General features: G+C 51.7%; 1 protein-coding gene across 1 annotated transcript in view; it reads right to left on the bottom strand.

Moving 5' to 3' along the window:
• Nucleotides 1-279: 279 nt before the first annotated feature.
• The window catches only part of LOC122386283, a 38,928-nt gene continuing 24,768 nt past the window's right edge, over nucleotides 280-14,439 (bottom strand). The window contains exons 3-5 of the mRNA XM_043375341.1: nucleotides 2,741-2,880; nucleotides 2,294-2,465; nucleotides 280-1,896 (exon numbers count right to left, since the gene is read on the bottom strand). Of these exons, the coding sequence (XP_043231276.1) occupies nucleotides 1,112-1,896; nucleotides 2,294-2,465; nucleotides 2,741-2,880 (1,097 nt within the window). The 3' untranslated portion in view covers nucleotides 280-1,111. The remainder of the gene's footprint in view (nucleotides 1,897-2,293; nucleotides 2,466-2,740; nucleotides 2,881-14,439) is intronic.

Here is a 14,439-nt window from a genome sequence, read left to right as displayed (position 1 = left end):
AGAGAGAGAGAGAGAGAGAGAGAGAGAGAGAGAGAGAGAGAGAGAGAGAGAGAGAGAGAGAGAGAGAGAGAGAGAGAGAGAGAGAGAGAGAGAGAGAGAGAGAGAGAGAGAGAGAGAGAGAGAGAGAGAGAGAGAGAGAATCATCAGGAAACGACCGATAGAACGCTGATTGCTGATTGCCGTTTAAACGTCAACTTATGGTCGGAATTTCGATAAACGTAATTATTATGCGTAATGTTCATCTTCCGAAGGCCAATATGGGTATGACGGGCGAGAAAGTTATTATAGGTACATGTCACTTATATTTTGGTACCATGACGAATGCTCGAAACATATGTCACAATATCTCCGCATTTTACATTCCTATTTACATATCGAGTATCGACATTTCACCTTCCATAGAAGGTGAAATATTTATCAATATATCACAGATAGCCACAAAATCCGCTACCCTACATTTAAATATTGTTCCTCACGCTGTAAAAACACACTTTCTATCGATTATAAGACGCTGACACTTTAAACATGCATCTCAGGACGTTCTTAGGTGAATAAAAACGCACGATACACAGAAAGACTGGCGAGTGGCGCTAGATGCAACACCCGGACATTGAAATTGGGTGCATTTTTTGCGAATAAAAGGAGGCGTCGAAATATCATAGTACGAATCCCTTTGACAAAATTGAAATGTACCTATTGTGTAGTCATGTGCATATTATCATCCAAGTACTCATATATAATATTTTCCTCGACAACTATCGTTTGTTCATTTGCGTGCATTTACGTGCTCGTAACCATCTCACTATCTGCAGCACGTATAAGTTTCCCTATATGAAGCACATCGGAGAAGCTCAGCTGCTCTGAGCGTCACATCACTGGCTGCAGTCGGGAGCACCGCGTCCCTTCGCTCTGGCCTCATATGGCGCAACATACGGGGTCAGAGTGGGGCTGCTCTGGACGCCGGCACCAGCTCAATGGGACTCACTCCGACTCAAAGACTCGCTCCGATCACACCTGGTCAGGACCGGACCCCTCGGCCGCCGCGCTGGCGGTGCACTCCAGAGGGGCGCTCCTGGGGAGGGCGGGAGAACGACAGCCCGATCTGTCTAGCTCAACACGTCGAGTGCTCCATCGTGTGTCCCGGGGAGGAGGGGCTCGACGACTGGCCGTCGCTGCCCAGCCGGAGGGTGTAGTCGCCCGGCGGACCGCCGACGGCTGTGGCCGCCGAGCGCAGGTGCACCACGCGGCCCCGCTCGTCCTTCTCGCAGATTTCGGCGTACAGGTTCTCGGCGGTCGGCGTGGCCGGCGGCGGGGGCGTGATGTCGTCCGCCACACGGCCGTACTGCACGTCCGCCGGCCGCGAGAACACGAACGACGTGGTCACGTCCCGGTTGCCCGAGCCGCGGCTGCGGTTCAGGAAGAACCGCGAGACGGTCTGGCGCAGACTGCGGCCCGGCCGCCGCTCGCCGTCCAGACTGGGAGACTTGGTCAGCTTCTTCTTGGTCTCGGACTGCGGCGTGGGAGGTTTTCCGAGCCGGGGTGAGAGCGGCACCGGCACGGCGGGCGCCACCACCGTCCTACCGAACCGCTCGCTCAGACTGGGAGTTTTCCTCAGTCGGCCGGCCGGCGGCGCTTCCAGCGAGTCAAACGACGAGTGCGCCGAGTCGAACACGTCGTGTGAGACCTTCATCTGGTGCCGCCACAGCTCGCCGTGCCGCTCGCACATCACCAGCGCCCTGGTGAAGGCGGGCGACGAGCGCCGGTCCAGCTGGTCGATGGGCTGCACGCGGAGAGCCGACTCGGCGTCCAGCTCAAACAGGGTGCCCGGTCCGTCAGACTCGGTGGTGCAGCCGAGCACCAGGCGCTCGGGGCGCACCTCCTCCAGACGGAGCAGACCTGCGGCACAGAAAACGGCGGGTTAGGGCGGCAGGGCAGTGGACGGCAAGCACTGGGCATATAACGAGATGGACACTGGGCGCTCTGGGCGGGGCCTACCGACTGGACGAGGTCACGGCATAGGTGGCAGCACGGTGTGAAGGAGACCCCATTTGCAGGGTGCTGAATAGACAGATAACACTGAAAGTGAGCCAGTTTTGATATAGAAAAATAGTCCAAAAGGTTTGAAGAAAACTAAATTTATCGTATGCTAACATTTATCGTGAAATGCTTATCCTAAGCAGTAAGCTGACAGAGTGACTATTAGGTTTACGTTTTACGTGCATTTTACATTTCAATTGCATTTACCGGTTAAAACCAGCACAACAAATCTAAAACCGACCGCACATTTACGTACCGGTGAAGTTGCAGGGCATCCGCGGCATGAATCCGCAGACGAGTTTGAGTGTCATGGGCGTCCTCTGCTGCCTCATCAGCTGCGACATGAGGAACACGTGGTCGCGGGAGGAGGTCGGTCGCGTCGCTGCCGCGTAGAAACGGCCCTCGGCCGTGAACGGCAGGAACAACACCTGTTGACGACCAGAGCGTCCGGTGTCAGTGGTCAGCATTGAACTCGATACCTACTTAGAAATCAATAAACAATCAGGCCCGATGTTTTACAAAGCGAAAATGTTTTTTACGATCAGGCTCTAACTTATAAATAAGCGATTATGCTGGGCTGTTCTGCTCTTTAGTACCTATTAGTTGTCTTCCAATCGGTGGGAAAATGTCCGATATTTTAATATTTCAACCGAACATAGTCACTTTTGGGCTCGATCTCTGCCATTGCTTCCCGCTCGCTCACCTCATTTTTGTAGTTGACGCACTGGGCGTAGTTGAGGGCCGGTGTGCCGCTGGGCGGTGTGTTCAGGTCGCGGAACACACCCATCAGACGGAGCACATTGCCCGCGCCGACCATCACCTTCCGGTACACGGTGCCCTGTCCTGGAACAGATCGGAGCGGCGGCGCGGTCAGACACAATCACAGGGGTACGTGCCACTTCCCGGCACCCAGCGCGGTCAGCACGGAGAGATAAAACTCCGGAGGAAATGCCCGCACGGGTGAGGTTCTTTGTACTGACTGGAGGGGGGGGGGGCAAGACTGACTCGGTGGGCCAGATCACGACTCACGCGGGGCTGGTACGGTCGGCGTTCGGTCTGTGACCTGTGTGACGTCAAACAACGTGAAAGTTGGAGTGGAGCGAGCAGCGCGGCCGACTAATTGCTGCGCAGCTCAGCACTTATCCGTTGATTAATGTCACTTGTCACTACAGTATTGCTGCTTGTGGCTGTGTGCCTAATGATGATACATATGTCTCGTTTTATTAGTCAGAATGCACTGAATTCCGGCCGATATTGGAGAATTACCCACAGTTAAAATACAATTTTACACTCGGGTATAATAAACTTTAGGGCGGCAGATGACGTAAGGTCGGTCACCGCAGATTCCAGATCGAGCCAGGAACTGACATGAACGAACTCGGAACAAAAGACGTCTTACGTAATTTACGGAAATCTGGAGTTTGCGTCATTCGCCTTCTCTGCTGCACTAATGACGGTGATCGCATAGCTGAGACCATAAACAATGTCCTGTCGCGTCACGTCACGGTCTGACACGTCACGGCACGGTCCGACACGTCACGTCAGTGTCACGTGAGCGTGCCGGGCAGGACACACGCTGTCACCCTGCAGTGATGGGGCGGCGACACGTGGGGACTCGATGCACCCGAGCGATCTGCGCCGCAGGTCCGTCCGTCAATCTTCAGAATCGTTCGAATATAAACCGCGTGTTTACTATTTACGTAGGTATGTACCGTTATCGGCAAAGGCATGCGCCATGCACACTGCACACTGCACATGCAATGACAGTAATCGCAAGTGCTTTTAGCCTTTTACGCTGTTCTGGTAACATTTTTGAGCATGAGGATGTTTTCCTGACTTTGGTAGAAGTTTCATATATCGTCAGAAATATCGATTTTGAAGTCATTACTAATTGCTGGCAACCATTTCGCCGATTAACAGGCAGGCTTTTTTTGTATATCTACGAGCCTAACTGCTCTGGAATAAGAAAGCAAGGGCTCCCTGCATCATGATGATTCACCCTTCCTGAAGTTAAATGTCGCCTTCATAATCAATCGAAGTAACTACTGTCACTACTCCATTCACCTTTCGCCAAGCATATGCATACTGATTTGAGCTGGGCTGGCAGAACGACAAACAACGAAAAGTCATTTAGGTACGTACACGGCATCAAAGTCTGATGGCGAAGCAGCAAAGGCCGAGACAAGCACCTTTTTGACGTATGCGTCTACCGAACAGTAATTGGTCCAAAATGTCAAACACTGCGGAGAGATGGGACCCGGTCGACATTTGAAGCTCGCGTAGTGTGTCATTATTTCCTCATTCCATCCCGGCCATATCGTCCATCTGCCGGCCGCCATTCTGGTCGATCTCGCGGCCGGAGAGGGCCGCTCTCGGCCCGCCGGCACCGCATGTAAATGGGGACGGACGGCCGCGGACCATGCGTCGGCGGCGTGCCATTGAAGCCGCGCCCTGGTCGAGCGGAGCCGCTCCGGTAGCACGTGGGCAAGGTCACGGGGCCGCACCGATGTCCAGTCGAGGTCGGAGCTGCAGCGGCGACCGGCCACCCGCTGGCCGCCCTCCAAATCGGCACCGCCCCAGCCGAGCCCCTGAGCTGAACCCAGCTGGGATCGATGGGACGCTGTATACGGACTGCAGGTGATGGGACAGCCCGTGGGCGCGGACCGACCACCGCGCCGGGCTGGACCGCGGAGGGACATCTGCATCTACCCTCAACGAGACGGATAACTCAGTAGAAGAGCAGGGAACATTAGGAGCCTATGCAAACACATATCGCAAACTGAGAGAAAATATGCTCCCGAGGACATACTCAATAATTTTTAGAGACACCACTGCTTGTGCTTGGATGTGTGAGTAAGGTATCGGTGGTTTACGGACTTCAGTGAAGATGTGTGTTACACGAATACGTTGAGTCATCATCAGACCCACCCTCTGACCTCCGCTGAGCTGTCGGCCGGCCCGGGGCGGTCCTCGACACTCCCCCCGTCACAGGCGCAGTGTCCGCCCAGTCGACCGGCACAGAGGCGATACGCTCTCCCCGGGCGGCCGCATTGTCCACCCAGTAATGAGTCGCACGCCGGCGCCTCAGTGCTGCTGACACAATGCGCCACGCGCCACCGGCCGGCCCGTGCCGCCTCATTGGAGGAGCAAATGAGCTCCTCCGGCCCGGCGGGCATTGTTCTAACAGACTCCTCCGTCGGACCACCCCAGGCGCCGGCTGTCCCGCCCCTGGTAAAACGCCGGCGATGTTGAACAGCGGGCGTTGAGCGCCACGCCTCCGTGTCGTGCTATGTTTGCTGTTTGTGGTTCCGTACTGCCGTTCCGTCTTTGTTGCCTAAAGAAGCGTCCGTCAAGGCCGAATGGGCTGACTTAACTAGCAAAACAAACAGCGTCTGGGCTGGTCAGAATAATCAATCAGCCGCGGTGTACTATACCGGCTGCTGTCGGCCAGGACGATGAGACGGCAAAAGTGGTCGTGTGTAGATGTAAGCGCATTAGCACCCACCCCGATGCATCCACACACAATGCATGCAAATGTAAGCACCAGGCACCCCGCAGGCGAACATACGACTATAAAGTCGGTTGTGTGTGCGGTCAGGGCCGGTTTCAGGGAGGTCAGAGACCAGAGCTCCCCCTTCTCCGAAGCTGGGATCAATCTCCCAACTAAGCCTCTCTTTACCTTTATGGAAACATTGGACACCCCTCCCCCCCCCCCCACCCCACCCACCCACACACCTTCCCCGTCCCGGACGTCCGCTCACTTTCCTCCATGTTTCTTCGCTCCCTGCTCCCTAGTCTCGTTTTCCCATCACATTTCATTTACATCCCTAAGCGACCAGCGTTTCCCCATAGCAAGTCACATTTTCAGTCTTTCCCCTATGTTCCCCAGTGTCTTCGCCCCAACTCCCCGTTTCTGTACTCTATCCTATCTCTCCGTTTCCATTCTCTGTCTCCACACACAGATTTGCTCGTCTCCCACCCCATCCCTCCTGTAGCGCGGGGGACTGAACAGGGGTGCGGTGGAGTGGGGGCGGAGTTGTTTTCCGGGGGGCTCTTTCTTGGAGCTCTGTTCCAGTGGGTAGTTCGGTGCCAATGTGAAGCGCTGGAATTGTGCTGTTGGAGACTGGAAGTGTGTGCGTAAGTAAAGTTGATTTCTGGAAGCCCACCCGGCATACAAATGCATCTGATGGGAGATGCTTTCATTTTGAGGCTTGATCATCGTCACATTGTATAGACGTCGACTCAGTAACTTCACTGCTCGGGCAGGATGGACAGGCTCCAACCCGTGGGTAATCGACACAGTGAGAGACGGGCTGGATAAGGCAGTTGGGGTCGTAATGATCACTGCCAAGCCATTTGTTGGCGTTTAACTTGCTTTACTGGATGGTCATTAGTCCAGTCACCAATTCATCATCACTGGTCTACTCTACCCTTTTCAAATTTGCCCACTTATATCGTATTAGCGTAGCTGAATTTAAGTGCCCTCGAGAATCATTGTCGTGACTGTCCTAACCGAGCTGCACTTAACTCCTATCGGCCTTAATCTAAGATTCATTCTTTTATCATACGCACTCACATTCTCACATACAAGCGCTCTTCATTTATTCACCAAAATTTATTTAGTGCCCCTCGAAATCCCTCCGATAGTGTTAGGTGTCTGGCAGCAATAACCTCCCCGGCGAGATAAATGTCTCTCTTATGAATCCATGTGTGCTCCCGCTAACCGGTGGCCAAGCCACAGGGCCGTCCAGTATTGCATGCAGATAATTATTCACCTTTGTAATTTAGTCGGATCCACAACACGTCCAATAGACTTATGATGCGAATTCGCGAATTACACCCGGCTGGTTTCCCTTTTGAGAGAGCGCTAGGCCTCGCGCTCCCTCCGGTCCACGTCCTGGAACTTACCGTTCACGTCCTGGGACCATAGTTCACGTATCCACGTCCTGGAACTATCTGCCTGGAACTCATCTGGTTCCGTGGGTCTTACGTTACCAGGACTCACGAACTCCGAGGGGGGACTATCCCGGTCCCCCAGAGGCTGTCCATCACCGGATGTGACCAGAAACTCCTGGCTCATGCCGATGATCAAGATGCAGATAAGTATGATGACTTCCTGGGACGTACGGCTTCCTGCACCACCTGTGGATGACTTACCAGTGACCCAGCACTCCACCATTCCTGATGGATCCTTGACTTCCGCTGGGATCCGCCGTTTCATGCCTCTGAGCCTGCCTACCTTTGCCCACTAAATAATCCTGCGGGAAACCAACAACAACCGCGGTATCACCACGGTGGGTAACGTGAATAGCTCTGCTAAAGACGATGTGCTCCTTACCTTACATTACCGGTCTGGACGAATTTCTCAGGAAGTTCTGTGTCTAAGTCATGTTAGTCAACATTCCGACATAAGAGCCGGGCAAACAAACCCTCTCCTCATTTAGACTCCGGCTTATTGATCTAAGATAGTCAGCTTGCAATATACCTTGTAGCCACTCGAATGTGACAGATAGAAAGATCAAATGTATCATCTTGAGTCATTAAATTTTCGTCAATCTGTGTCGGGTGAAATACTTGCTACCAGCAACCACAAAACCACGAGTATTCAGGTTCGCTAAAAATATAAGCCCCAACAATTTTACTGATATTGTTTACCTGGTCTGAAATATTCTGCGTCAATAAATCTCCCATAAATTACGACCGAGAGCCGACGGACCGTCCTGTCCGCCGCCAGCTCTGTCCCGCGACTAGTGATGCAAACAGTACGCCCGGACTGCCCATGATAAACGTCATTTGATGGCTATGCTCGATAATACCACGCCATTACGACGACCTAGTGACATTATGATGACCCAACATCTTTGAACAATTTACCACGTTCGTTTCCACAATTGCACGCCTCGAGTAATTGAACTCCTTAACAGCTGAATTCTGACCTGAATTTGCAGCCCAGCTCATAACCTGGGCGGCCCACCGCCGCGCCGCTTCACCCGTCGGAATTAACAGCTGGACCAAGGTCGTCGATCAGACACCGTGTGCTTCTTCTATATGTGCTCTTCTTATTCGGTGTGTGTGTGTATCTAATGTAAACCTCTATACTGTAGTGCGAACTCCACGAAACACCACGAGTGGAAAAGCGTTGATGACATCTCGACGGATGATCTTATTGACCTTGTGGCCAATCACCCGTTTCCAAATTTGTAAGAGCTTGATCCTTCCCACTATGCCCACAACAGAACGTTTCATAGCTTTAGTATGTATTCTAAATTAAACACGTTGAATTTAAATACAGTCTAATTCATGTTCCAAGTCAAGAAGCTAATTCAACAGAATACCAATAATATATGACTTACGCCTAACCGGTTAATTTGTTAACTTTGTCTTTGACAGGTTCGCACAGAAACTAACAGCTTCATTATTAACCCGCTATGTGGCGCAGCAATACCAGCTCATATCACTGTAAAAGAGACTGAAACCACGCCCTGAACTCCTCTCACACACCCAACTGAACGTCACTGTTGAACATGAACACACTGAGAATCCCATTGTAATCCTAGTCTGCAAATGGTAAGCTGGAGATCCTAACAATGACATATACGCACTCGTGAAATTTTAGCTAAAACTCGATCACCTATAACGCAGCTTATCCGGTAGTAAGACCCTAAGAACAAAACCGCAATACAGCTTTGCACTAATAATTTCTGGCGATCGCGGAGAGTGGAGACCACAACTAGAATTGTCTGGACCGACCGTATAAATCAAAGCAATTTGCTATTAGCTTGGCAACGACCATTGGAGAGATTGGGCAGGGCGTGAACCAGGGGGGGGGGAGAAAGGATCAGGGAGAGCAGACTTTCGACCATTCAGATTGAACACTCACATAAAGCAGCTGGAGTGTGACGTCAACCTCGGCAGTTGCACTTGCGTCCTTTCTCGTCGACGGCTGCTGTCCTGCGTCTCCATCACTCGAGGCACTAGCAGAGAACTGGAGCAGGACGATTGCAGCGATGCGGCTGAACTGGCCCGTCTCCCGGCGGCATGACTTCTCGGGCGCGGTGATCCCGACGCGACTGCGGCGGTCCCACTGACTCGGTCCTCCCGTCCCGGTCTCACTGTCTCGGTCTGACTGCTCCGGTCTAACTGATCTCGAAGTAAAGCGGTCCCTTTTTTATAGTTGGGTCGGGGTGGCGTCGCCCTCTCCTGACCTGGTTCCGGGTGCTGGCTCCGATTCAGGTGCACTTCTTTGTCTTCTTACTGCGGTGGTTTGAGGGTGTGCTCGGTTTTGCGTTTACAACGGCCTCTCCAAAATATGGTTGCACTAAATGTGAAAACATTCAAATAGCCATAAGATGGCACAATTCTTCGGTTCCAGTCTTCATCGGCGAACGATGCCCGTTATTGTTGATCTGCGCTTGTTTCTGATAAAGCGGCTTGAAATCGAAATGGTTGTTTATAGTAGGCAGCCCGCAACGATTTATCCTTTGTAATGTTGTCTCTAGTTTCCTTTAATCTTGCTCACTCACTCGTACTCTAGGTGCTGTACCTCTTGTTCAGATGCTCCTCCGCCACAAGGACTTGCTTTCCGAGCTCATGAGCTGCTAGCGCAATGACTTCCTCTGGATATCATTTAGATAGTCTATATTCCAAAAACGTCCTTGTTGCACTGGTCGTTGCTAGAATGCTATAGGTATGATGGGGTCAGACGATAAAACTATTGCGACTTTCGGATTGCTTGGTGATCAAGTTGATCTGAATTGCAGCTTTGTGCAACGTCCAGTATTGAGTCGATTTTTTTTTGCATAACTGCATTCTTGCATGACTTTATCATATTCCCTTCCGGTTGGTGCTGCCCTCAAGTGACGACGTCCGTAACGAACGGTGACCCGCTAGGTCTCCGCGTCTATTTCTTCCGCGTTACCTCACTCTGTGCTGCTGTCCTTTCTAAATTATGGGCGGCCGGTGTCGATAGGGACGTGGGACAGGGGAAAACAAAGGAAAGGGTCTCTACGGAACGCGGCCAGCGTATCCGGATCGGGCAGTAGTCGGTCGTGCCAGGATTTAAAGTTTACAGCTAATAGTAAACTAATAGAAAAGATGTAGCCCGCTACATCTTCAGTCCAAAACAACCCTAGTTGCGTCCCCGCAACTCGGAACGGTGAACAATGAACATCTCGATGGTCCCGCCACTCCATCCTAGACTCTACTTAAATTTCTTTCCACAAAATCAACACATCTGATACATTAAGCATTAACTACATGCACAATACACATAAGATTTCTCTTACCATGGCTATTCGTGTACTGCATTAAACTCAGCTGTAGGCCTCCATAGCAGCCGGACCAGTCTCCTCCAGTCAGCTCCAGGCTGGCGGCCTCCATGGCAGCCGGACCAGTCATCCTCCAGTCAGCTCCACACTAGCAGCCGCCGCCCGCCACGGCAGCCGGACCAGTCGTTCTCCAGTCAGCTCCAGACTAGCAGCCTCCACGGCAGCCGGATCAGTCGCTCTCCAGTCAGCTCCAGGCTGGCAGCCAGACCAGTCGTTCTCCAGTCAGCTCCAGACTAGCAGCCTCCACGGCAGCCGGATCAGTCGCTCTCCAGTCAGCTCCAGGCTGGCAGCCAGACCAGTCGTTCTCCAGTCAGCTCCAGACTAGCAGCCTCCACGGCAGCCGGATCAGTCGCTCTCCAGTCAGCTCCAGGCTGGCAGCCAGACCAGTCGTTCTCCAGTCAGCTCCAGACTAGCAGCCTCCACGGCAGCCGGATCAGTCGTTCTCCAGTCAGCTCCAGGTTGGCAGCCAGACCAGTCGTTCTCCAGTCAGCTCCAGACTAGCAGCCTCCACGGCAGCCGGATCAGTCGCTCTCCAGTCAGCTCCAGGCTGGCAGCCAGACCAGTCGTTCTCCAGTCAGCTCCAGACTAGCAGCCTCCACGGCAGCCGGATCAGTCGTTCTCCAGTCAGCTCCAGGCTGACAGCCAGACGAGTCGTTCTTCAGTCAGCTCCAGACTAGCAGCCTCCACGGCAGCCGGATCAGTCGTTCTCCAGTCAGCTCCAGGCTGGCAGCCGGACCAGTCGTTCTCCAGTCAGCTCCAGACTAGCAGCCTCCACGGCAGCCGGATCAGTCGTTCTCCAGTCAGCTCCAGGCTGGCAGCCAGACCAGTCGTTCTCCAGTCAGCTCCAGGCTGGCAGCCGCCACGGCAGCTGGCTGGATCAGTCGTCCTTCCGTAAGCTCCGAGCTGGTGACCTTCACGGCAGCTGAATCAGTCGCTCACCTTTGTATTTCTTCATCTTCCTGACTACTGTTATCAGCATCAATATCCTCTACTTCCGCGCCTCAACGTCTTCTTCACCTCGTCAGTCGACACTTTTCAGCCTCATCTTCGTTTCCATTTCTTCATGAACTGCTTCCTACCTCTCATCCTCTTCGGGTTCGGAGGCTTGCGCCAGTTGACTAGCTTCGCAATGTTCTGTTTGATCAAGAGCCCCAACGTTCGGGCGCCAATTTGTAGCGCGGGGGACTGAACAGGGGTGCGGTGGAGTGGGGGCGGAGTTGTTTTCCGGGGGGCTCTTTCTTGGAGCTCTGTTCCAGTGGGTAGTTCGGTGCCAATGTGAAGCGCTGGAATTGTGCTGTTGGAGACTGGAAGTGTGTGCGTAAGTAAAGTTGATTTCTGGAAGCCCACCCGGCATACAAATGCATCTGATGGGAGATGCTTTCATTTTGAGGCTTGATCATCGTCACATTGTATAGACGTCGACTCAGTAACTTCACTGCTCGGGCAGGATGGACAGGCTCCAACCCGTGGGTAATCGACACAGTGAGAGACGGGCTGGATAAGGCAGTTGGGGTCGTAATGATCACTGCCAAGCCATTTGTTGGCGTTTAACTTGCTTTACTGGATGGTCATTAGTCCAGTCACCAATTCATCATCACTGGTCTACTCTACCCTTTTCAAATTTGCCCACTTATATCGTATTAGCGTAGCTGAATTTAAGTGCCCTCGAGAATCATTGTCGTGACTGTCCTAACCGAGCTGCACTTAACTCCTATCGGCCTTAATCTAAGATTCATTCTTTTATCATACGCACTCACATTCTCACATACAAGCGCTCTTCATTTATTCACCAAAATTTATTTAGTGCCCCTCGAAATCCCTCCGATAGTGTTAGGTGTCTGGCAGCAATAACCTCCCCGGCGAGATAAATGTCTCTCTTATGAATCCATGTGTGCTCCCGCTAACCGGTGGCCAAGCCACAGGGCCGTCCAGTATTGCATGCAGATAATTATTCACCTTTGTAATTTAGTCGGATCCACAACACGTCCAATAGACTTATGATGCGAATTCGCGAATTACACCCGGCTGGTTTCCCTTTTGAGAGAGCGCTAGGCCTCGCGCTCCCTCCGGTCCACGTCCTGGAACTTACCGTTCACGTCCTGGGACCATAGTTCACGTATCCACGTCCTGGAACTATCTGCCTGGAACTCATCTGGTTCCGTGGGTCTTACGTTACCAGGACTCACGAACTCCGAGGGGGGACTATCCCGGTCCCCCAGAGGCTGTCCATCACCGGATGTGACCAGAAACTCCTGGCTCATGCCGATGATCAAGATGCAGATAAGTATGATGACTTCCTGGGACGTACGGCTTCCTGCACCACCTGTGGATGACTTACCAGTGACCCAGCACTCCACCATTCCTGATGGATCCTTGACTTCCGCTGGGATCCGCCGTTTCATGCCTCTGAGCCTGCCTACCTTTGCCCACTAAATAATCCTGCGGGAAACCAACAACAACCGCGGTATCACCACGGTGGGTAACGTGAATAGCTCTGCTAAAGACGATGTGCTCCTTACCTTACATTACCGGTCTGGACGAATTTCTCAGGAAGTTCTGTGTCTAAGTCATGTTAGTCAACATTCCGACATAAGAGCCGGGCAAACAAACCCTCTCCTCATTTAGACTCCGGCTTATTGATCTAAGATAGTCAGCTTGCAATATACCTTGTAGCCACTCGAATGTGACAGATAGAAAGATCAAATGTATCATCTTGAGTCATTAAATTTTCGTCAATCTGTGTCGGGTGAAATACTTGCTACCAGCAACCACAAAACCACGAGTATTCAGGTTCGCTAAAAATATAAGCCCCAACAATTTTACTGATATTGTTTACCTGGTCTGAAATATTCTGCGTCAATAAATCTCCCATAAATTACGACCGAGAGCCGACGGACCGTCCTGTCCGCCGCCAGCTCTGTCCCGCGACTAGTGATGCAAACAGTACGCCCGGACTGCCCATGATAAACGTCATTTGATGGCTATGCTCGATAATACCACGCCATTACGACGACCTAGTGACATTATGATGACCCAACATCTTTGAACAATTTACCACGTTCGTTTCCACAATTGCACGCCTCGAGTAATTGAACTCCTTAACAGCTGAATTCTGACCTGAATTTGCAGCCCAGCTCATAACCTGGGCGGCCCACCGCCGCGCCGCTTCACCCGTCGGAATTAACAGCTGGACCAAGGTCGTCGATCAGACACCGTGTGCTTCTTCTATATGTGCTCTTCTTATTCGGTGTGTGTGTGTATCTAATGTAAACCTCTATACTGTAGTGCGAACTCCACGAAACACCACGAGTGGAAAAGCGTTGATGACATCTCGACGGATGATCTTATTGACCTTGTGGCCAATCACCCGTTTCCAAATTTGTAAGAGCTTGATCCTTCCCACTATGCCCACAACAGAACGTTTCATAGCTTTAGTATGTATTCTAAATTAAACACGTTGAATTTAAATACAGTCTAATTCATGTTCCAAGTCAAGAAGCTAATTCAACAGAATACCAATAATATATGACTTACGCCTAACCGGTTAATTTGTTAACTTTGTCTTTGACAGGTTCGCACAGAAACTAACAGCTTCATTATTAACCCGCTATGTGGCGCAGCAATACCAGCTCATATCACTGTAAAAGAGACTGAAACCACGCCCTGAACTCCTCTCACACACCCAACTGAACGTCACTGTTGAACATGAACACACTGAGAATCCCATTGTAATCCTAGTCTGCAAATGGTAAGCTGGAGATCCTAACAATGACATATACGCACTCGTGAAATTTTAGCTAAAACTCGATCACCTATAACGCAGCTTATCCGGTAGTAAGACCCTAAGAACAAAACCGCAATACAGCTTTGCACTAATAATTTCTGGCGATCGCGGAGAGTGGAGACCACAACTAGAATTGTCTGGACCGACCGTATAAATCAAAGCAATTTGCTATTAGCTTGGCAACGACCATTGGAGAGATTGGGCAGGGCGTGAACCAGGGGGGGGGGGAGAAAGGATCAGGGAGAGCAGACTTTCGACCATTCAGATTGAACACTCACATAAAGCAGCTGG

This window comes from Amphibalanus amphitrite, unplaced genomic scaffold (genome assembly GCF_019059575.1).
Source record: "Amphibalanus amphitrite isolate SeventyFive unplaced genomic scaffold, NRLGWU_Aamphi_draft 000245F_arrow, whole genome shotgun sequence".
In the NCBI taxonomy this organism is placed as follows: Eukaryota; Metazoa; Arthropoda; class Thecostraca; order Balanomorpha; family Balanidae; genus Amphibalanus; species Amphibalanus amphitrite.
The sequence above is the reverse complement of the archived record's forward strand: the minus strand, read 5'-3'. Positions and strand labels throughout refer to the sequence as shown.